This window comes from Hyaena hyaena, unplaced genomic scaffold (assembly GCF_003009895.1).
Source record: "Hyaena hyaena isolate Hyena2069 unplaced genomic scaffold, ASM300989v1 scaffold_862, whole genome shotgun sequence".
NCBI classification, from domain to species: Eukaryota; Metazoa; Chordata; class Mammalia; order Carnivora; family Hyaenidae; genus Hyaena; species Hyaena hyaena.
The window spans coordinates 401,075-426,379 of record NW_024081494.1 but is presented as its reverse complement, the minus strand read 5'-3'; the positions used below and the strand labels follow the sequence as shown (position 1 = coordinate 426,379).

General features: G+C 38.7%; 1 protein-coding gene across 2 annotated transcripts in view; it reads right to left on the bottom strand.

Annotated features, from left to right (window-relative positions):
• RASGRF2 (Ras protein specific guanine nucleotide releasing factor 2) overlaps positions 1–25,305 on the bottom strand; it is a 240,674-nt gene that overhangs the window by 144,829 nt on the left and 70,540 nt on the right. For both annotated transcript variants that reach the window (XM_039220115.1, XM_039220116.1), the window contains exons 2-3: positions 22,328–22,434; positions 1,378–1,525 (exon numbers count right to left, since the gene is read on the bottom strand). In XM_039220115.1, coding sequence (XP_039076046.1) covers positions 1,378–1,525; positions 22,328–22,434 — 255 coding nt within the window. The remainder of the gene's footprint in view (positions 1–1,377; positions 1,526–22,327; positions 22,435–25,305) is intronic.

Below are 25,305 nucleotides of genomic sequence, written 5' to 3'. Positions count from 1 at the left end.
ATAGTGAAGACAGATAAGCATGCACAAACAAATATTGGGGAACACTGCTTGGTGCTGAGTTTCTCTTGTAGAGTAAATGCCAACCTCTTTCACTTAGCAGACAAGCATCTGCTCTGGCATACTGTGGCAAAGAAAGAACACAATAATTTTGTCTTAAATTACAGTGCCTGATATAGTCTTTTAAAATGCAGGTTTGTTAAGTTTTCTGTTGTTGTTTTCACTATATGAGATTTCAGGGTTGAATTGGGAAGTTAACAACACTAATGATATGGTGAGCATGGTCTGCAACTTATCACCAGCGAAGCAATCAGATCCCAGGTGGAATCAAGCTTATACTCATGCTCTGTAAACTGGAGGTGAGGTACACAGACAGCAGGAGGTGAAACCCCTCACAGGATTCAGAGTGTGTCTTAGAGGAAGGTGTGAGGAAACAAAGAGGAAATCATTGTCTGATGACTGTAAAACTAACAAGAAAGTTACCAGGGCTGAGGATCCTGAAGTGTTCTGTCAATGGGATACAATTAGTAGTGGGTTTCATTCTGTCCTATTCTGCTCTTTGAAGCTAAGAAAATGCTAGTGCACCTCTAGTCAGAAAGTGGGGGGAAGTCTTGTTTTCCACATTCCTCTTCAGTTCTTCAGTTACTAACCGCTTCCCACGAGTAATAAATAACAAGATAGCAAGGAAGGTACCCTCGGGTTTCCATATGTAGACAGAGGCACTTGTGAGTATGGGTGGATCTGGGGCCACCACTGGGGCTGAAGATACCTTGACCATCTTCTGTTCTCATTTGGGACAATCTCACAATCGAGGGGTGCAGGGCCTCTGAAGTTCACCCTCAAAGGGTGGGGGAGGAGATAGAGAGAGGCAGGAATTCCAACTTCAGTAAAAAATGTACCCTAGAAAGTCTACGTCTTAAACTTTAACTCAAATGTGATTTTCAAAGTTCTAGTGGGGAGAAAGTTGAACTCCATGGAGATGCAGTAAAGTGTAAGTTCACTTCTGGTCTTTCCTTAGTTATCATTGGGAGTTTAATTGCATCTATGACAGATTCACAATTATCATTACTATTATAGTTAATCTAAAAACAGTTAAATTTTATAGTCAACTTGTGAATATCTGATCAAATGAAGGACATGAGGAGCACAAAATAATTAAAAAGGAGCATATCACTCTGGTATTTTATTGTAGTATATTTAACTAATCCTAACATAGACTAGATTCATTTCCAACACAGATTAGTGGTCTGAACATGTACACGCTGATGGCAAAGGAACGAAGTTTGGGATTAAAATTTTGCCTTCATAGGCCTTATGTAATTTTGAGGATATGGCAATAAATGCTTAACAATGAGGGGGAATCTAGTCACTGGGAAGTACCTCTGATTTAAGTCTTTCAATTTCTGTATCTTGATCTTCAAGTTGATGCCGGAGTTGGTTAGCTGCAATTTTCTCCGTCTCTACGATCTGAACTAGATGAATGTACTTCTGCATTAACACTTCCCTTTCAATCAAAATGTCTGCATAACTTAAGAGAAAATTACACAGTTAGTCAATGAGATACTGTTCTACGGCAGTTTCATATAGAACAGCATACACTGTATTTTAAAAAGAAACCATAAATGTAGTCTGGTAGCTAGCTCTGCTTTATGTAAATATTAACTTTGGGCTTACATTTGGTATCATTTAACTATACAGAATCTGAATCTTCATTTTATATACCTTCACTAAGAGTTCATTTAATGATGGCTGCCCCCCACAATTTTACCATATAAGTCAGAAAAGTGCAAAGGAAATCTACTGTTTCATAAAGAAAAAGATGCATCTCCTTTAACAAAAAGCTGAAGTCTTTAAAATGATGACACACACTTTGTTCCCAGGGGTGATATTCAAAAATATTTTTCTGGATAAGTGTCTAGCCAAGCCAAACAGGCCTGCTACCAAGTAGAATGAATGTAGCAACCATCAGAACCGACACTAGCTGGAATGAGCTATGATGAATATACCAGTAACCGCCAGTCCTGCTTGGCTTTCTTTAGGATCGTGAAACCATTGACATTTCTTTCAAAAATCAACAGAAGCAAAAATTTCATTCTAAAAATAAGTGTAGATTCTTGGGTCCTGACACCATCAGCCTCACCTGTATCCACTTCTTTGGCCATGTGTGTGGGAAAGGCAAAATTCCCTCTTAGATTTTTATTGACTATGCAATTCTGTAGCACCTAGAATTTTGCCTCTAGATCCTATTGCACTATTGAGGTGGTAAAGTGTATATTCTCCATTCACATAATCTTTCCCAAATGATCTGATAATTGTAATTAGTAATTACTATTTACTGAGTGCCTCAGATGTCCCATGTATATTCTCCCTTTATCTCACCAGCAACCCCAGGAGATAGGCTTTATCATCCTAATTGTACACAAAAAGATTTTAATCTTCACAGAGGTCACACGACTAGTACGTGGCAAGTCTGGTATCAAATCAATGTACATTTGACTCTGAGCCCATGGGGTTTTTTTTATATATATAGTTTATTGTCAAGTTGGTTTCCATATAACACCCAACAAGTGCCCTCCTCTATGCCCATCACCCATTTCCCCCTCTCCCCCATCCCTATCAACCCTCAGTTTGTTCTCAGTATTTAAGAGTCTCTCATGGTATGCCTCCCTCTCTCTCCTTAACTATTTTTCCCCTTCCTCTCACCCGTGGTCCTCTGTTAAGTTGCTCCTGTTCCATATATGAGTGAAAACATATGGTATCTGTCCCTCTTTGCCTGACTTATTTCACTTAAGCATAATACCCTCAAATTCCATCCATGTTGCTACAAATGGCTAGATTTCATTCTTTCTCATTGCCATTTGGCATTCCATTGTATAGATGAACCACATCTTCTTGATCCATTCATCAGTTGATGGACATTTAGGCTGTTTCCATGTTTTGGCTATTGTTGAAGTGCTGCTATGAACATTAGGGTACATGAGCCCCTATGCATCAGCACTCCTGTATCCCTTGGGTAAATTCCTAGCAGTGCTATTGCTGGGTCATAGGGGAGTTCTATTGTTAATTTTTTGAGGAACCTCCACACTGTTTTCCAGGGGATTTGCACCAGTTTACATTCCCACCAACAGTGTAGGAGGGTGCCCATTTCTTCACATCCTCGCCAGCATCTACAGTCTCTTGATTTGTTCATTTTAGCCACTGACCAGCATGAGGTGGTATCTCAGTGTGGTTTTGATTTGTATTTCCCTGATGATCAGGAATGTTGAGCATCATTTCATGTGTCTGTTGGCCATGTGGATGTCCTCTCTGAAGAACTGTCTGTTCATGTATTCTACCCACTTCTTCACTGGATTATTTGTTTTTCGGGTGTGGAGTTTGGTGAGTTCCTTATAGATTTTGGATACCAGCCCTTTATCTGATATGTCATTTGCAACTATCTTTTCCCATTCTGTCAGTTGCCTATTAGTTTTATGGATTGTTTCCTTTGCTGTGCAGAAGTTTTATCTTAATGAGGTCCCGATAGTTCATTTTTGCTCTTGATTCCCTTGCCTTTGGAGATGTGTCGAGTAAGAAATTGCTGTGGTTGAGGTCAAGGAGGTTGTCTCCTGCTTTCTCCTCTAAGGTTTTGTGGTTTCCTGTCTCACACTCAGGTCCTTCATCCATTTTGAGTTTATTTTTGTGTATGGTGTGAGAAAGTGATCTAGTTTCATTCTTCTGGATGTTGCTGTCCAGTTCTCCCAGCACCATCTGTTAAAGAGGCTGTCTTTTTTTCATTGGATACTCTTTCCCACTTTGTCAAAGATTAGTTGGCCATACATTTGTAGATCCAATTCTGGGTTCTCTACTCTATTCCATTGGTCTATGTGTTTGTTTTTGTGCCAATACCATACTGTCTTGATGATTACAGCTTTGTAGTAGAGGCTAAAGTCTGAGATTGTGATGCCTCCCATTCTGGTCATCTTCTTCAACATTACGTTGGCTATTAGGGGTCTTTTGTGGTTCCATACAAATTTTAGGATAGTTTGTTCTAGCTTTGAGAAGAATGCTGGTGCAATTTTGATTGAGATTCCGTTGAATGTGTAGGTTGCTTTGGGTAGTAATGATATTTTAACAATATTTATTCTTCTGATCCATGAGCATGGAATTTTTTTTCGATTTCCTTGTGTATTCTTCAATTTCCTTCATAAGTTTTCTAGCATTTTCATCATACAGATCCTTTATATCTTTGGTTAGGCTTATTCCTAGGTATTTTATGGGTTTTTGTGCAATTGTGAATGGGATTAGTTTCTTGATTTCTCTTTCTGTTGCTTCAATATTGGTGTATAAAAATACAACTGATTTCTGTACATTGATGTTGTACCCTACGACTTTGCTGAATTCATGGATCAGATCTAGTAGGCTTCTGGTGGAGTCTATCGGGTCTTCTATGTAGAGTATCATGTCGTCTGTAAAAGGTGAAAGTCTGACTTCATCTTTACCAATTCTGATTGCCTTTTATTTCCTTTTGTTGTCTGATTGCTGATGCTAGGACTTCCAGCACTATGTTAAACAACCGTGGTGAGAGTGGACATCCCTGTCATGTTTCTGTTCTCAGGGGAAAAGCTCTCAGTTTTTCCCCATTGAGGATGCTATTAGCTGTGGGCTTTTCATAAATGGCTTTTATGATGTTTAAGTATGTTCCCTCTATCCCAACTTTCTCGAGGGTTTTTATTAAGAAAGGATGCTGTGTTTTGTCAAATGTTTTTTCTGCATCTATTGACAGGATGATATGTTTTTTATCTTTTCTTTTGTTAATGTGAGGTATCACATTGATTGATTTGTGAATACTGAACCAGCCCTGTAACCCAGGAATGAATCCCACTTGATCATGGTGCATAATTCTTTTTATATGCTGTTGAATTCGATTTGCTAGTATCTTGTTGACAATTTTTCCATCCATATTCATCAGGGATATTGGCCTGTAGTTCTCTTTTTTTGCTAGATCTCTGTCTGGTTTGGGAATCAAAGTGATTCTGGCTTCATAGAATGAGTCTGGAAGTTTTCCTTCCATTTCTATTTTTTGGAATAGCTTGAGAAGAGTGGGTATTAACTCTGATTTAAATGTTTAGTAGAATTCCCTAGGGAAGCCAACTTGACCCTGAGCTCATGGTCTTAACTACAAGCTAAAATGTCTAATATGAAATATCACACTGGATATAAGCAAGAATGTTGCAGCAGAGATATCTTTCCTGAGATATCTGTCCAATCTTCCATTCATATTTCTCTTATGTCTTCTTTGAGAACTTAGGTCATAGCAGCCATGTTTTTACCACAAAATCTGCCATCATGACTACATTACACTTGTTCAAGCTAAACCAACTATAGAGTCTTTTTCCTTGGAGTCTGGTATTATGTCTCTTATCTATTTGTTTGAACTGATATGACATAAACTTGGAAATTGTGGTTACCACTGCTAGGTAGCCACTGTATTTGGCCATACCAATGCCAAACAAAGTGAGTCTGTTGAGAAAGAAAATAAGAAGATGTTCAGGAAAACAGAAATAAGAGACACAGAAAGGTAATGACTATATGTGTTCTTGTCAACTTACTAGTTTCTGGTTTCAGATCCTCATGTTAACTGAATATAATTTACTCTTGGGTTCAGTGAAATATTATAATTTCTGTCTAATAAATTCTCTGCAACCTAAACTACTTTGAAATAGGCTTGTGTTACTTAGAACTAAAAGAGTCTTAAGACAATTCTAAAATCACAATTTTAGTTCAATGATCTCAACATCCTCAGCACTTACATCATGTGTGCTATTAGTGTTAGAATAAAACATAGTGTCAGCAATATTTTAAAGGCACTTGTTCTAAGAAACCACCCTAAGAGAGTAGAAAGAAAGGCTGTGTGAATAAGAGGGTAAAAAAAGAAAAAAAAAAAAAAAAGATCAGAGTCTTCATAAAGAAAGCTTGTAGGAACTTTAAAAGGAGAAAATAATAATAGAACATGAGAAAAGTAGTTATTATAAGAAAAATTCTGCCCCTTCTCATCATTTGGTCGGAAACATGTCATATTTATTACCAATATATCAAATTGGTGTTAGGCAGCAAAACGGTATTTTTTTTTTCTTATACAAAGAAAAAGTCCAGTCCACATTGTGTGGCTGTATTCATGCAGACTTATTACCCTCCTCTGTCTTTCTTCACTTCCAAGTCCTCACTGAAGTGCTAGGAAAATTATGTTTTGTTTAAAGAATGAAACCACAACAGCATTATAAAACAGGAAAATATGTCAGCAACAGACAAGAAGTTTTAAGAAATTCCATGAAGAGGAAAACCAAGTAGAATCAGAGTGGTGGGAAATTGAGAATAGAGGAAATCACACAAGGAAACAGCTTATATAAGCATGGTTCCCACCAAGGTGGCCAGAGCTCCCAACTTGGAATTAAAACATTCAAAGAAATGGAGTAAGGGGTGATCATTAGGGTCTTTCATTAAACAAGTGCCTTCACAACATCTGCAGGTTAGACTCCTCCTCTTCCCAACTTCCAAAGGAAAGAAATGAAAGGCACAAATGGCAGTAGTGACATGCCCTCAAGTCACAGCCCAAGATCTGCTCTCTGTAGGAAAAGGACCACTTCCTAAAGAAAGCTCCAAATGAGGAAGCTAGATAAAGCTTGACTTTGCACTAAACATCCACTGTAGACACAAGAGAGAACCAAAAACGATCAGCACAAAGAGGGACCAGGAGTGAAATACATGTATTATTTTTCTATTGTGAACAAATTACCACAAGCTCCCTGGTTCAAAATAATGCATGTTTATTATCTCACAGTATCTGTGCATCAGGCTCAGTTTAGCTGGGTCCTCAGCTCAGAGACTCACACGCCTAACAATGAGATGTCAGTCAAGATGCATTCTCATCTGGAAGCTTGACTGGGGAAGAACTCACTTCCACATTTATTCAGATTGTTAAGAAATTCATTTCTCTACAGGTATACTCATGCAGCATGCTTACTGGGTATACCTGCATAAGAGCATCTCTGACCCCAAGGAGGGCCCTGTCCCTCCTTGAGGGCTTCAAACTGATTAAGCGGGCCCACCCAGGAAAATCTCCCTTTTAATTAACTCTAAAGCAACTGATTTTAGGACGATAATTACATCTGCAAAATCCCTTTTCCTTTGCCACATGATGTAAACGAATCAAGGGAGGGACCACTCAGCATGTTTGTCATTTACTAATGGCTAGTAGCAAATCACAGTTTCCACCTATACGCACTAAACGGTATGGAATTACACAAGGAGGAATTCCAGCCAGCCTCCCCAAAGTCTGCCCACATACCTGAAAAGGAAGCTTGTATAAGTGACACAGATGTAGAGTAAACACAGGCCAGCTACCTATAATAACCCACAAGATCCTTCATTTAAAAGGAAAGATCACTAGAGACCTGGAAAAACCAATCCCCAAAAGAAAGGCCTCTTCAGTAGGCAGCATCTAAGATAGCCCTTAGTGATTCCTTCTTTCTGGTATTCATACACTATGTAACACACTCTTGAGTGTGAGATGGACTTGGGTGACTCACTGCCAAGAAACAGAATATGGCAAAAGTGACAGAAGGGCACTTCCAAGATCAGTTTACAAGGAGACTCTGGCTTCCCTCTTGCTTGCTTTCTCTTACTGTCTTGCTGGTTTGTTCTGAGGAAGTTTGCACCATGTTGTAAGCTGCTGTATGGAGAGGTCCACATAGATAGATATTGAGAGAGACCTATGGCAAAGAGCTGATGAGGACAGGACCTGAAGCTTCAATGCAACAACTGAAAAGGAAGTGAATCTGGCTAACAATCATGTGAATTAACGTGGAAGTGGATCCTTCCTCTTTTGAGCCTTCAGATAAGACCTCAACTTGGCTCACACCTTGATTGCTGCCTTATGAGAGACTTTCAGGCAAAGAATCCCACTTAAATCATTTTTGGATTCCTAACTCACAAAAACTGGGAGGACAATAAACTGTTCATTGTTTTAAGCACTGTGGGGTAAACTGTTAAGCAACAATATATAAATAAATACAGCCCCAAACGAACAAACAGAAAATAGAATAAAGAAACAGGCTAGTTCAAACAATAGAGATTTACTATCTTCAGAGAGATATGGAAGGATATTAGAGTCATAAGGTGACAAGGGGCTGCTATGGAAAAGAAGGAACTAGGTAACAAGAAGAGTTCTTAGAAACAAAAAAATGATTATCAAAATTTGACAGGTCAATGAATGTGCTAACTAATAAAGCAGACATGGCTGAACACTAAGCTAGGTGGCTGGAGACATAAAGAACATTGAACAAGAACAAGAGAAACAAAAACAAAAACACAAAGAGATTGGAAATAGGGAAGAAAAACTGAGCAACGATGTGTATAGATTCAAAAAATCTAACATCTACCTTATGGGAGTTCCAGAATAGGAAAAACTGAGACTGTGATGGGGCAGAATAACCAAGAAATGGAAGAAAACTTCCCTGAATGAACATGGCACAGTTCAAAGAGAAAGCATAATCCAAATGCCAGATAGGATAAATTTAAAAAAAAAAAAAAAAAAGGCATACCCTGATGCACCCTGGTAAAATACCAGAGCTCTAAGCAAGAATCAAGATGACATACAGTCATCAGTAACCTGGGATACTAGATCACAGTAGAGAACTGAAGAAAAAGTCTGAACCCAAATTCCTATACCGAGGCAAGTGCCAGTTCAAGACAGAAACAGTTTACTAACAATCACATTTACTATAGGAGAAAAATTATGAGGAGGTTTCCAACCAAACAAAACAGAATACAAAGACAAGAGATAACATGGAATGCAAGAATACAAGCCAGATGAAGTAATAGAAGCTGGAAAGAAATTAAAATATTCTCCTTCAGGAAGCAAAAATTCAACTACCTACGATTATATTTTGTTCTCCATGGAATCAAATACCAGTCTTGATACTTTGGAAAATATTTCTAAAGCGTGATTTTTAATTTGTTTTTTTTAATTAGTTTTTTATTTTGAGAATCAACAGAGGCTTAATTAAATTTACAAACAGAAGGTAAATGTTTAAAAGTTTATACATAGAGAGTAAATAATAATGAAAGTAATAAAAGCTCAGGGTTAGTGGAGAGAAGAAAACAATAAAGACAAATTAAATGTCTTAATTTACTTACCTTTCATAGCAGAGATTTATTACACGCTGCTCAAAGTTGATAGAGTTAAGTATATTATTTTAAGACATAAACTCAACCAATTTAAAAGCCAAGAATATGTAAGTAACAAAAACTGAGGGGACAAAGGGAGAGTAGGTAAATGGTTTTGTAAGGGTACTAAATTCTTCACCTTTATAGCAAGGAGCCAATAACAGGGCCTAAAATAACTACATCAAGAAGTTAAGAACATCATAGAATAAAGTATGTGAATAACTAATAAAGAGAGGGAAAAGGCTGTACTTAATCAGAGAGTAAAAACTTGTTTATCAAATTTGGTCGAGAGTTTGGGGTGCCTGGGTGGCTCACTCAGTTGAGCATCCGACTCTTGATTTCAGCTCGGGTCATGATCCCAGGGTCATGAGAATGAGCCTCGCATCGGGCTCTGCACTGAGCATGGAGCTTACTAAAGATTCTCACTCTCTCCCTCTGTCCCTCTCTCCCCCTGGCACACTCTCTCTGTCTCTCTCTCTCTCTCTAGTTTAAAAAAAAAACTGGTCAAGAGTTTCAGGACTGATAACACTCTGCACTGGCAAAGATAAGACAAAATGGGTACTCTACCAGAGCAAGACAGTCTAGGAGACAACATCACAATAAGTATCAAGACAGGTTAAAATGTTCACATCCTTTGTCATAGTCATTTCAATTATAATAAGCTAACCCAAAGAAAATAAATAGTGACTTACACAAAGATGTGTTAAAAAACAAGATTTTCATTCATTAAAATATAATAAAACTGAAACAATCTAAACATAGATGCATATAATATAAAAGTGATGAAACAATGGAATGATATAAGCCATTTAAAGTCATATTTTAAAAAATGGTTAACATAATGGAACATACTCAAGACCCAATAATAAATTAACAAAAAAAACCCAGAAGATTAAAGTAATATAATTTGTACATGCACATGCACATGTGTTAGAACAATGATAGATAATTTTTAATTACTTTTTTTGTGCTTTTCTCTATTTTGCAACATCTCTATAATATTAAGTGGCAAAAAGAAAATATGCAAATCCTAATGGCAGTTATTTACTCTGGGAGGTGGGCTTATCTAACAGATATTAATTTCTTTATATGTTCCTGTGGCTCCAAATTCACTCTTTTATTCAGTATTTATTGAATGTTCTTATATACTCAGAAACTGTTCAAAGCATTGGAGATGGGGGTAAAGAAAACAGGGGAAAAAAAATCTGTGCCCTCATTGAATTTACATTGTAGTATGGTGCAAGAGACAATAAAATAAATTTTTTAAAAAGATAGTATGTTACGTGATGCTGAGTACCTAAACAAAAAGCAGGGCCAGGGTAGGAGGATAAGAAGTAGGGGGATGGGGTTACAATGTTAACCAGGGTATGAGAGAGGGTCTCCCTGAGAAGATGGTACTGGAGTCATGACCTGAAGCTGTGATCCATGTGGCTAGCTTCTGAGAAGAGCATTCCAGTTAGAGGGAATATCACTTGCAAAAGCTCTGTGGTGGAAGCAGGCCTGGACTGCCCAAGGAAAGGCAGAGTGGCTGGTTTACTGGAGGGAAATAAGTGAGAGGCAGAAAAGGGGAACAGGATTCTAAAGCATGCAAATCCCAGCGGACCAATATAAAGTCTCAGGTTTTCACCAGGAATGAGATTCAGAGCTTTGATGGAAGGCATGGCAAGATGTGGCATTCATACAGGATCACACTGGCTGTGGTAAAAGACAGAGGTGGGGGGTGGAGTGCGAGAAGAGAAAAAGGAAGACCAGTAAGAGGCTCCACAATAATCTAGGCAAAGATGTTAAAGATTAGCTCAGCACCTGGCATGGGGCCTGGCACAAAACAGGCATTCACATAAAACTCATTGTTAAATGAAAAACAATTATCTAAGATTATTTACTTTGCACGTTTTATTTTTCTTCACATAATAATTTTCTTTTTTCATAATTCTCAACTCATTCCACTTATTTAATTGGTTCTCCCTAGTTCACTACTCTTACTGGGGTATCTTCTCCACTTTATATCACAAGGCTTTCCTTAGATATCCCACTAGTAAGTGGACTGTGACAAAACAACTGGAAATGCTTTGTTCGATGTAGGAATTTTCAGAGCATTGGTGTTTCTATTTTACTATATTTCCAATATATGTTCTATCTGATTAAATTTTCCGGTTGCTCAAGTTTAAGAATTTCCACCTGGTCTATTTATTATTTCTGACTTTTTAAAAAATTTTTAATGTTTTATTTATTTCTGAGAGAGAGGGATAGAGAGAGAGAGAGAGAGAGACAGTGTGAGCAGGGGAGGGTCAGAGAGAGAGGAAGACACAGAATCTGAAGCAGGCTCCAGGCTCTGAGCTAGTTATTTGCACAGAACCTGATGCAGGGCTCGAAGCCATGAACCGTGAGATCATGACTTGAGCCGAAGTCAGACACTTAACCGACTGAGCCACTCAGGCGCCCCAATTTCTGACTGTTTTTAATTTTGTGTGTGTGTTATTTAGTTTAACTTCCACAAGGGGAAAAATAGTCTCTTCACTGCCAAGTGAAATAACAAAATTAAGCCATGTAAATCAACATGCTGAAAGCCAAATTCATGTGTCCAGTACTAACAGATGGCAAGTTTGAGGTATATATATGGGAGTAAAATATTCATGTGTAATATGTATAATCAAAACCAAAACACCGCTATTCCATATGGAAGAAAAGGAAGCCTTCCAGTAGAATCCTAAAAAGTCTAGAGAAGTACAGTATAACAGCACAGGCCTTAATTATTTTTATAGAAGAGTAAAATTTATATTAACTTCCTAAGAAATGGTTAGATGAGTCAGAACCTCATCTTACTTACTTTGATTGAAGACTTAGTTGCTAATGACATAGATAGATAGATGATAGACAGATATGCTAATGAGATATGTATAATGAGAACCATAATAAAACCCAAACTAAAAACTCATTTTATAGGTGACTGAAGAAAAACTTGCACCAACTCCAGGATTATGCTCAATTTTACTGAGAAAACTCTTTGGAATCATCATTCCTCATATCAGGGGGATCACGATGTCTTTGGGATTTGGGAAAAACCAGTCCTGGATAATGGCAGTACAGTTCCCATCTAGACCATATCTGAGCACAAGCAGCAGCCAGCTTATCTACACAAGACTGTGCCTCCCCAGCATTACTCACTTCAGCATTAAATCACCCACTTTTTCTGGCTTTCAAAGTCTCTTATATCGATAGTTTCACTCCCCTAGTTAATCAATATTTGTTAGATGTCACATTAGGGTAAGTTTCTAACCCTCTATCACCGCCACTAATCTTTTCTCTCTCTACTTATAGGTTCTTTTCTCCTAAGCTTGTCCCCTTTACAATGAACGGAAACACAAGCATCTCCATTAGAAAAGATCAAAAAGAAGAATGAAATTTAAAGACTAAAACTTGGCTCTAAGTATTGCTCCTTCTTTCCAGCTCACAGTTAGTAGTTCATTATTTAAACATTTAAACAATGGGGCATATGGAAAGTTGTCAATAATCCTTTCCAAAACACAACCAAATATAAAAAACAAGCAAAATACTGTTATAAGGAAATATAACAGAAAGTCAATAATGGTAAAATCATCATTTTGGGGCAGAGAAATTTTAAGGAACACTAATTTCCAAAAGCCAACATATTTTATAGTACTATACTATAAAACTGAAGAAAATGTTTTATATCACAATTGTATTGATGTCTCTTTCCTAACACAGACACTTTCATTTCTTTACAAATGTACATAATAGTATTTGTAGAATTCTCTTTATGATCACAAAAAATTCTTTGGCAAGAGTATATAAATAACTATATTCATTAAACTCAAATGGATTAAAGGAGTTTATAAATTCTCATATTCAATTTCCAGTACAAGGACTCCAAATAAAATACTAATGGAAACAAGTGTTGGTGAGGATGTGGAGAAGTTAGAACTCTCTTAAATTGCTAGCTAGTGGAACTATAAAGTGGTGCAGCCAATATGGAAAACAGTTTGTTGGTTCCTTGAAAGTTAAACCCAGCGTTAACGTATGACTCAATAATTCAACTCCTAGGTACACCCAAGAGAATTCAAAACATATGTCCACAAAAATGTGTACACAAATATTCACAGCAGCATTGTTTATAATAGCAAAAAGTATAAACAATCCAAATGTTCATCAACTAATGAATGAGTAAACAAAATGTGGTACACTCATACAATGAAACAGTATTCCACCATAGAAAGGAACAGAGGATTGATTATGCCATTATAACCTGGATGAACTCTGATAACATTATAAGTAAAAGAAGCCAAACACAAAAGGCTTGTATGATTCCATTTATATGAAATGTCCATAATGGGCAAAACCACAGACACAGGAAGTGGATCAGGAGTTGACTAGGGCTAGGGAAAGCAGGAAATAGGGCATGAATGTTCACAGATATTGAGGCTTTGGGGGGTGTTGAAAATGTTCCAGAATCCGATAGTGGTGATGGTTACACAGCCTTGTGAATATACTAAAATCCATTAAGGTGTATGCTTTATTTATCTTTTTTTAATTTTTTTTTTAATGTTTTATTTATTTCTAGGAGAGAGAGAGAGACAGCGTGAACAGGGGAGGGTCAGAGAGAGAGGGAGTCACAGACTCTGAAACAGGCTCCAGGCTCTGAGCTGGCAGTCAGCACAGAGCCCGACGCGGGGCTCGAACCCACGAACCGCGAGATCATGACCTAAGCGAAAGTCGGACGCTTAACCGACTAAGCCACTCAGGCGCCCCTAAGGTGTATGCTTTAAAACGGTAGGTTTTATGGTATGTGAACTATTTTTTAATTTTTTAAATATTGTTTTCTTTAAAAGCAATGGAACAAGTTCCCCACCAAAAGCAATATTTGAACTGTGTCATACTTCAAACACTCTGTACAAAAAATGCCATATATATAAGTCCAGGGCAAAAAAAAAAATGGTGCAAAGGAATTTACAAAAAATAGAAAGAGATAGTATTTTTTTTCATACAAAGAGCTCATAAGCAAACTGATAAAAAAAACACCAAGAGGGAAAACGAGCACTGGACGTGAGATGCCAATTCATACAGGAAGCACAGACAAATACTAATAACAGCAAAAATTAGTCAATTTCACCAATAATCAAAGAAATGATCATTATACCAAGATACCATTTTTTACCCATCAATATAATACAAATTTTTAAAAAATGATTCCAGTGTTTTCATGTCTTAGCAGAGGGAGATTAAATTGGTACACACATTTCTGAAAAGCAATTTGTCACTGTGCCAGGAGCAGGAAATAAGAGGTGAGCAGTACAGATTTGTATGGAAGGAATTCAGGCTGACAGAGAGCAACAGACATAAACAAATCAATACAATAATCTCAAAGGTATTTTAAAAGCAATAAGGGGTTGCAGTGGGGGCCCAAAGAAGGGAATAGTCAGTCCTTTCTACAGGTGGAGGAAGTGGTCCAGGGAGGGTAAAGCAGATGAATGAGAGCTGAGTCTTGAAGAATGAGTTGTGTTAGTCAGACTGAAGGAGATATGCCAACACATTAGAATTTCTGTGTCTGGTGCTATAGCTGCAACCCAGGACACAGGGGAGAGGTGGCTTGAGAAGTTCACAAAGCTCAGCTCAGAATGGACCTCACTTGGACTGGATACCAAGCTCTAGGACATAACAAATACCCATCAAATGAATATACTTTTTTTTTCTTGAAAGAAACATGGAAGATCACTATACTATTCTATACTACTATCCCCCCTTGCATCTATTTAAAACTGTCTATAGTAAGAAGTCAATTGAATATCATAACCCAAATAACTAATAGGAAACCTGGAATTCTACCAGGAGCATATGTTCTTTTCAGAAAGAGCATTCTGGTCCCCTGTGGAGGAGAGTAGAAGGCAAACTTAGAAGAGACACAGGTGAGGAGGTTCTGGACTTGATACTAAGCTCTGGAGTTAGTATCAAGTAACTCTGAACACCCAGGGGCAGGGGGTATACAGATAGGTCAATATAGAAAGATGGTTCTACACATACTAGAGGCTATACATCTTCCTAATTAAGTACATAGGCTTCAGGGTTAGCCTGACCTGGACATGAATGCCAGCTCTGCCACTTAGTAGACTGGTGATCTTTGGGATGTTATTTCATCCTCTAAGACCTCAGACTAAGTGGGGATAGAACCACCAATTTCATGGGCTGATGTGACTGTTCAGTGAAAAGAGAACATGGCGCACTTAGCAGGGTATGCAGCACAGCAAAAGCATGGGGAAAGAGTGACTCCATCCACCTGGTGGATGACTGGTGAGGAGAGAAAGGAGCAAGGGCACAGAGTGTGACCTTAAAGAAAGGGACAGAACATGGGACAGTGAAAGAGGAGAAGAAATTATCAATGGAGTAGAAGAATCAGGAGTGATGTCCTAGAAGCAAAAGGAAAGAGAATTTCAAGAGAAGATTTAGGTCTCTACATAATGATGTATAAAAAAAAAAAAAAAAAAAAAACCTCTACAGTAGGCACCTGGGTGGCTGACTTCAGCTCAGGTCATGACTTTGCGGTTCATGATCTTTCAGTTCATGAGTTCAAGCCCTCGCAGCGGGCTCTGTGCTGTCAATACAGAGCCTACTTCAGATCCTGTCTCCCCCTCTCTTTGCCCCTCTCCTGCTCACACTCTCAAACATAAATAAACATTTAAAAAATAATAAAATTAAATTAAAAACTACCTCCAAATTAGTGTGAAAGGAAGGTTGAAAATAATATGAAGAGTCAGTGAAAAAGTATGTAATAATATTATCTATCTTATCTACTTATCTAACAGATATGCAAATATATGGAAACACCATGCACCAGATTGTTACCAGTAAATAACTTTGAGGAAGTAAGTGAACTTGGGGAATGGGGGTGGGGAAGGAGGATCGTATGAATGGAATAACCTTCTACTCTCTCTACTTTTCATTGTTTGGATTTTCTTTCTTTCTTTTCTTCTTTATTTCTGCCTGTCTTTCTTTTGAGAGGTTGCATTTATGTACTACTTATGTAATTAAAAAATAAGTATCACTGGCAAGTTGAAGTTGTATAAGGAAGGAAAAGCTTTGGAAAGTCTTTGTTGACTCAGGTGACAACAGTTTCCGTGGGGTGGGGACAGAAACCATCCAGAAGGGCTGGAAAGGGAGAAGGAGCTGTGTGAGGAGGGAGAACAACCCAGGCTTTCTTCAGGAAGCCTGTCTATGCAGCAAGAGAGGGAAGCAGGGCCAAGGGAGTGATTTTAATTTCTTGTTATAATGTGGGAGAGATTCCAGGAGAATCTAACAATACAGGGAAAATGCCAAAGAGGGCTTGGTAAGCAGGTGGAATGTATAAGGAGTAAGGGAATCAGAGGGAAGAGCCTCAAGACAGAAGTTTGCCTTGAAGCAGCGCCAGCACTTAGGGCAGCCTAGAGCCCATGGGAGGCGCCCCCTGCAGGCGGGCTGGCATGTGCGTGCAGACAGACAGCACCTGTTCTACTGTGAGCTCCTGCTGCCATGCAAACTGAAGCAAAAACACTGTGAGGAACAGGAAAGAGAACCGACAGGTGAAAGTATTAACCAAAGGCTGTAAATAAAGAAACTCAAGCCCAACTTTTCCCTAAAGAAAACAAGTTCTACCATTTCATCAAGTGAAATCTTTCATAGTTCACAGACATATTATCCCTTTTCTCTCATGTCGTGCTCTGCAGGTTCTAAGGAAGAAAGTGTTGACGTCTCTTTCATCATGTCCAATCTGGAGGCAAAGGTCCAAAAGAACTTCTTAGTTTAAAAAAAAAGTAATAATAACAATATATAAACTATCTCAAAAGAACAAAATCCACGTCTTTAGCTTTAAAGTAGCAATAGTAGTGATGGTCTTACTATTACAAGAAAAATAGAAAATACAGCTTTAGGCTATAACATCACTGCCTATTTCTGATTTTCTAGACCTGTCGGTTCACTGTGATACATGAAGCGTTTTCAGCTGTCCTATGTGTAATCGCTTTGTTCTGATTTGTGAGGGATTGCTCCCTGCACATTACATAAAGAGCTGATTTTATGGGGGTGATATGATACACATAGTGGCCTTTAGTGTTGGATAGATTTTGTAATATACATTTCACTCTAAATTATACCTCCATCCAAGTAAAAAGGATGAGGTTACAGGCACTAGGTGTCTGGTGCAGTTACCATGATGTCTTGTGTGTGTATGTGAGTGTGTGTGTATGTGTGTGTGTGGTTGTGTAGGCTGTGATGTGTGTGTGTGTGTGTGTATGTGTGTGCTGTATGTTGTGAGGGAGGGGGGAACAGACTGATAGAAGGGGAAAGAGAGAGAACAAACAACAGGCTGCCTCAGGCACATGTCATCAAAAGGACCACAGATAAAAACAGACCCAAGAGGCAGGATTAGGGCTTTCTTTAGTGGACAAAAGGATAAGACTCAACTGAAAGACTTAACTGGAGGATTAAGTCTCTCTGTTCATCAAGTTCGGGACTGACAGGGTGAGGGAACGGGTTATTTCAAGCACTTGCCAAACTAAATCTGACATGAGCTTTATAGAATGGAAGCACACACCCAATTCCTCTTCCCTGGCGAATATCCTCCCCCCCACTGAGAAAAGCCTAAAATCCACCTGCCACAGGCACACACCAAGAGGAGGGAAGATAGTCAAGACAGCGGTTTGAGCAGAGCTTCAGTTAAAAAATTAGAAAGCAGGCAAAAGGTACAGTGGAACAGTCTCAACCACTGACAGCATCAGCCATACCTTTGCAAGGAGAAAAAAAGGAAAATCTGTGCACATTCCACAGTGCAGTATACCAGGTGCAACATTCTCTACATTCTCAACTTTTCAAAAGTCCTCCTCTAACCCCAGCTTTGGTAGAAACCCAAAGCCAGCTTTCCCCTCAGGACACACCTTCTCCAGTAGCTTGGGATACTCGTTTTCTCATATCTTCCACAGCAAGGGCAAGGAGACCCCTCAGAATCACATGGCTCCTCACTGCTCCTTCCAGGCATTCAAACCCTCCAATTCCCCTCAGAGGCCTTTCCTGACCAGTGCTCATCATCTCAGCCCCACAAACCTGCTTTCATCCATCATTTCTTCTCCCAGTAAGTGACACTATCCATGCTAAGACCCTGAGAGATGTGTTAAATACCACCCTGGTCTAATACTGCCCACATCCAGGTGGTCACAAAGTCCTCTGAAGTCATCCCCCACCCAATCTCTGGAATGCTTTCCACGTCTCTCTTCTTAACTCTCATAGACCAGGTCTTTAAGGTCTTATGCTTAGACCAGCATAGGAAGAGCTTTGGCATCTCTGCACACCTAGATCCTCTTCCAGGCCATAGCTACCTTCTACCTGTTGAGGCTTCATTTGGTCCATGTTCCAGCAGATAAAAAGTGGAGAAATATGCTATGGATGTTGTCTTCTGAGCCAGTGAGCCCTATGGACCCACAATTAACTGGGTCAATGCTTTTGACCATCCTAATGTCAATCACTAAACCAACCATGGTAGGCAAATATGGTCAAGAAGACAACAATAACAAAAATCAGGTTATTAGGAATGTCCAAAGTTCCATACACAACTAGCAAACAATTTATGGAATAAACAAAGACTTCACTGCTATTAAAATGCTCTGGCCTCACCTCATCCAGACAAAAACAGGACTGAGTCTTGCTAGCAGCTTCTCATGAACTAGTGCCAATAATATGTGATGGAATGATATTTTAAATGTGTCAGTGTTCTAGAAAGTAATATTGGCCAACTTCAAGCAAAACTATAAAACAAGTTTTCTGGACTACATCGGAGCTGCAAAATGAGAATATAATTTCCAAAAAGATTTTTCCGTGGGCCAGATCTAAGGGAGAAAACATGTAACTCAACATCCCAGAAAAGGACCCAAAGATCCTCTGAAGGCAAACTGGGGCAAGTAGATTCAGCTCTCAGGTTCAAAAAGCCAGCAGCAAGAATATGATATCCGTGACATACAAGGAGAGCACACCCAAGCCAGTTCTGAGTAGACGTCCCGGGAAAAGAGCAGAGACCAGAGAAAGGGCTCTGAGCAGTCCCTGTTTCTATGTAGTGTCTGCAGGACACTCAGAAAAAAATAGTCTCAGGCTAAAATAGCCATCGGTTAGTCAAAGCTCAGACTTTTAAGAAGAGGGATTAATAAAACCATAATTACTGAGCATTTTCCATTAAAAAGGCAGTGGTACCAAAGCCATTAGACTGTGTTCTAAAGGTGAAATATTTAGTCAACCAATCAGTTGTTTAATTAGCACAAAGCCAAGAAAAATTAGCTGACAAACTCTTTTTCTAAATCAGCTTCATTTACTTTCTGGCTCTGCACATGTATGAACAGAATGAATTTCACAAATCCAAGTTCACACCAAGAACTCAACATAATGAAACTTAAATGAAAAAGTTGTTATCTTCCCTGATTTATGAAACAGAAAATGTAAGAAGCATCTCAATGGTAAAAGTCAAATGCAAGAACTCAAGTATAAAGCAGTCTGATTAAAAAGAAGTCATCAAAGGGGCACCTGGGTGACTTATTCGGTTAAGCGTCCAACTATCGCTTAGGTCATGATCTCGCGGTTCGTGGGTTTGAGCCCCGCGTCGGGCTCTGTGCTGACTGCCAGCTCAGAGCCTGGAGCCTATTTCAGAGTCTGTGTCTCCCTCTCTCTCTCTGACCCTCCCCTGCTCATGCNAAAAAAAAAAAAAAAAAAAAAAGAAGTCATCAAAGAACCCAGTCCTGGGCCTCAAATCAAAGGAAAAGCAAATCTAATGGACCCAAAAGTCAGGACATTAAAAAAAATCAATTATTAAGTAAATCTTCAAACACGAGACAAGAGAATTCTTATCATTCCATTACCTAAATCACTAGAGTGATTTCTAAAGTCTATGTTTCCTAACAAGATCACACATGCCCTGGTTTCTATTGTGTGTCAATCAACATCAAATACTGACTCACTGGCACACATATGACAAAGTTCCCATAGTATAAATAAAGATTTTTGAATGATTTTAAATGATTTTAAAAATTAGATTTAAAATATAACCATTTTTGAAGGAATTCATACTCTGTATATGGTCCACCACAGTATTTGCTCAGCAACTACAGAGGCATTCTAGGCTACTAAGAGTATCTGGCTTTTCTGGAGTGAAAAAAAAATGGGGGGGGGGTCAAATACACACATTTTAAGTTATTTACATCATTCTAATTCCCAGGTAGGAAGGAATAGAAGTGGTCACAGAGATTGTGTCTAGAAATAACCCAAGCTCTACCTTGCCAACCTGATTACTTCTTTCATCTTTGAAGACCCAGCCTTCTCTCTACAGCAATGCACAGTAGGGTACAGTCTGGAGCAAAACCCTCAGACAGAAGCAATGAGAGAAAAGACAGCTAAACGGTGTGCCGGGATCACCATGTGGGCGAGCTGTCCCCAGGGCCCGCTTGGAAAGGAGCATTTAGTCTCCAAGCCTGAGCATCTCGGAGAAATATTTTGAAGAGGAGGAAAGAAAAGGGACTGAAATATTTTGCAAATAACATCATCTACTCTCAATCCTAACCTCATACTAGTCTACCTTTATCTGTGAATGGAGGAAGAGGAAAAGAAATAGAAGAGGGGAAGACTAAGGAGAGAAGGAAACGAAAATAAAGATTGATTTGGGTTGGAAGCCCAGCTCTACAGCATGAACAACTTCATCTTACATGTTGGCCAATCTGCTTAATAATCATGCATCTTTGTTTTCTCATCTATAAAGTAGGCTAATAATACCCTGCTGAGTTGTTGTGAGGAATAAACAAAGTATGTAAAGCACTCAGCATGCCACCTGCCACAGAAGAGGTAGCTGGTTAATACAAAGAAGTTTAAGAAAGAAGAGGGGTGAGGAAGGGATGAGAAGTAGAGAACTTTAGGGAAAAAATCTCAAGGGTTAAAGAAGCATCTAAACCCAGAACAAATACCTCATCATCTTCTTTACAATCCATCTGCAAAGATTTCTTGGTCACCTACTACATCATTAGCACCGTGCTTCACTCAGAAATGAAGTATCCTCCTCTTTACTCTCCAGGTCCACACAATCCAGCTCAAGAAACAGAATCACACGTGCAAAATATGTAGAATGAACACACACACACGCACACACACACACACCCTCTACTGTGCTAAATTATTAGATGTTCTACATGTACTACTGCCAGCACTGCAGCCGTCTGGAGAAGGAGCTTTTCAGGGCAACTTGTTGGGGAGTTTCAGGGACAGGGGTGGTTAGAGGCATGAACAGGCACTCCTGAGAAGCAGGGGGCATGTCAGGGGAAAGAAAAGAAGATGGGCCCCAGCTGGAATTTTGCCACTGCAATACCAGGAATGTGAGTAGGCAGTTGGGGAGTGACCAAAGACTGGAGTAGGGAGGAGACAGGTAGGAAGGCAGAGAGCATGGGAGCCATCTGAAGCAAACATGGACTAGACTTCAGAGATGTATATGAAAAATAAAAGAGAAGGATCTGCCGGAGTCTCTTTCAGATTTCTTGTTCTTGTTTGAGGCTGAGTGCATTCTTCCCACCTATATATTTCTTAGGATGAAATAAAGTCATATTCTTCTATCTCCCTAGATAGAGTCAGCATCACCCTTCTTGACACCCAGGCTGCCCAGGGCAGGGTTTATAAATGTGGGCTCAGTGGGGTCCATATTCAGGCTCTGCCATCTACCAGCTGTGTGACCCGCAGCAAGCAAACTAACTCGCCAGGCCTTTTTCCTTCTCTGTAATAGAGGGGTAATTATAATACCCACTCCCAGCTTGTTGACAGGATAAGCAATTCAATACATTTAATAAATTGCCTTAATTGGGAAGCACTTAGAAGAGTGCCTGGCACACAGGAACAATCCACAAAAGTAACCTAACATTATTATTGTTATATCTATTACCTTCCATCTTTAGCTAGAATATAACCATAGAAAATGCAAAGAAACATCTCGCATGTCACTAAGGAGGAGATACCAAGGGGGAAATCCATCTTGGAATTTCAAGTTCTTCCAAAACTACAGCCAACAGTAAAATCTCCAGTGCAAGAGACCCAGTCAATCCAGTGTCACACAGAGGATTTGAGCCCATACCTGGCTTGATGAATGGCCTCCATCCACTCTTTACCATCCTGCTCCTCCTCACAGCGCAGCTCCAGGGGTTTCTGACCTTCATGGCCAAAAAGAACGGTAAAGTAATACTAGAGAGAAAAACAAACAAACAAAGTTTAGTTTTATTTTTCAAGCATGACTGCATAATAAACTATTTCCCTACAAAGGGCATATGTTTAAAAAATTCATCAGCATTATGTAAATCATATTTTAATATGTAGTATCACTCCCAGTCCACTTGGCAATGGCTCTGCACCTAAAAGATACAATAGGTTGCATCTTAACACCCTTCAGTAAGAGCCAACCCACAACACCTCACTAGATACAGAAAAGGTATCTGATGAGGCTACACAGATGTATGAGTAAAACTCCTTGCTGAAATTTCTAAACATAATAAAGGATATCTAACCAAAAATCTACTATAAAGGGCAAAAAAGCACAAGAAATGGAAAGCAAGGGAAAAAATCATTTTTCACAGCTGATATAATTGTCTATATTAAAAATTAATTGAAGACATCCAGAGGGCAAACAGACACACGAAAAGATGCTCAACATCACTCATCACCAGGGAAATACAAATCAAAACGATGTTGAGATACCACCTTAAACCTGTCAGAATGGCTAAAATTAACAACACAAGAAACAATAGGTGTTGGGGTGGGTGTAGAGAAAGGAAAATACTCTTACAAAGCTGGTGGGAAAGCAAACTGGTGCAGCCATTCTGGAGAATAGTATGGAGGTTCCTCAAGAAACTAAAAATAGAATTATTCTACAATGTAACAAATGCACTACCCAAAGGATACAAAAATACAGGTTCAAAGAGGTACATGCACCCAAATGTTTACAGCATCATTATTAACAATAGCCAACCTATGGAGAGAGCTCAACTGTCCATCGATTGATGAATGGATAAAGAAGATGTGGTGTGTGTGCGCGCGTGTGTGTGTATGTGTGTGCGTATGTGATGGAATATTACTCAGCCATCAAAAAGAATGAAATCTTGCCATTTGCAATTACATGGATGGAGAAAGAATGTATTATGATAAGTGAAATAAGTCAAGCAGAGAAACACAAATACCATATGATTTCACTCAAGCAGATGAACATATGGGAAGGGGAGAGGGAAAGAAGAGAGGGAAACAAACCACAAGAGATTCTTAATGATAGAGAAAAAACTGTAGGTTGATGGAGGGAGGTGGGTGGGAGGTGAGATAGATGAGTGATGGGTACTAAGGAGGGCACTTGTGATGAGCACTGAGTGTTATATGTTAAATGACGAATCACTGAATTCTACTTCTGAACCCAATATTGCATTGTATGTTAACAAAAATTTAATTTAAAAAAAATGAAAAGAGCATATGAAAAGAAAAAAAATGAAAAGGGAATGGAGGAAAAAAGAGAGGGGGAAACGAACCATAAGAGACTCTTAAAGATAGAGAACAAACTGAGAGTTGATTTAAAAAAATCATTGAAAAACTATTAGAATAAGACCATCAAACAAAATTTTTGGATATAAAATCAATATAACAAAACTGTAATGCAGTTTGGTATAATATCAACAAACACAAAACTTAGGTTTGAAAACAAAGCATTTGTAAGAACAAATACAAGTAACTTAAGACTAAATCTAAAAATATATGTTTACCATCTCTAAGAAGTCAACTATTCTATAATTTCAATGCATTCCAATAAAAATATCAATAGTTTTTTTATTTTTGGTGGAATTTGAATCTGAAAACTGAGCCAATGGAGAAGCTTTCACTTTAAGCCAGTCTAACTGAAGTTGGATGTATTAATTACCAAACTAAAACTATCTGGAAAGGAAAAGTGACTAGAGAGCTTTTTATCAGAAGAGCATGATCAGAAGTACACTGGACCTACCAGGATGTCATCCTGGGGGCATAAAAAGAACCAGCCCCACAGAGCTGCTCTAAGGGACAACCAAAGCCAAACACAGAGTTCTTCCTGGTGTCCCACCGGGCCACCTACACCCCAACATTGGTTATTCAGTTTGACAGTTTGGTACTCATTTTCTTCAAATGAATTAAAAGCCTTCAGAACATTAATCTTAGAAATAAGAATTTCCAACACAAGGGGAAAAAAAGAGAGAGGCAAACCAAGAAACAATCTCTCAACTATAGTGAACAAACCGATAGTTACCAGAGGGTTGGTGAGTAGGAGTATGGGGGAAATAGAGGTGATGGGGATTAAGGAGTGCACTTGTGATGAGCACAGGGTGATGTACGGGAAGTGTTGAATCACTACATTGAATACTCGAAATATATATATATATATCATATATATATCATATATATTACATATATGGTATATATATTATATATGGTATATAAATATATGTATTATATACGGTGTGTATACATATATATATGGTATACTAAGTAACTGAAATTAGAATAAAAACTTAAGAAGAAAAAGAATTTTTGGCACAGTTTTACCAAAATGAAAAAAATGACTAAGAGACTTCTCAGGTTACCTGTGCATAAATCATCAGTGCATTAAGGACTCTGAGTCATGCCTGTGTGATAATCTACCGCACTTCCCCATGAATAGTCCTGAGCCCCATAAATGGCAAGCTGTCTTTAGTTCTTAAACCTCTTGTCCAGCCCGAGAACTAAACGCTATGAACCAGTGAGAAATAACCTGATGAAAAGGCCACAGAGAACGAGAAGAATTGAGTTTAGCCCTCTATTCAATAAAGCTCCATTTAAATTTGCGAGGAAAAATGTCAAAACTCAATAAAATAACAGATCAGTGTCTTAAAGGTCAATCCTATACATGATGGCATTTCAGTAACTGCTGGCTACTTTCCAAGTCCAGCAGCCCAGTCCAGGGAGAGGAAACATGTAATGAACCAGCCCGATCTATTGCAAGGCTGCGACGGGCGGCTCCACAGCAGCTGCTACTCGGAAACCCAATTAAAAGCCACCTTTCAGAGGCAG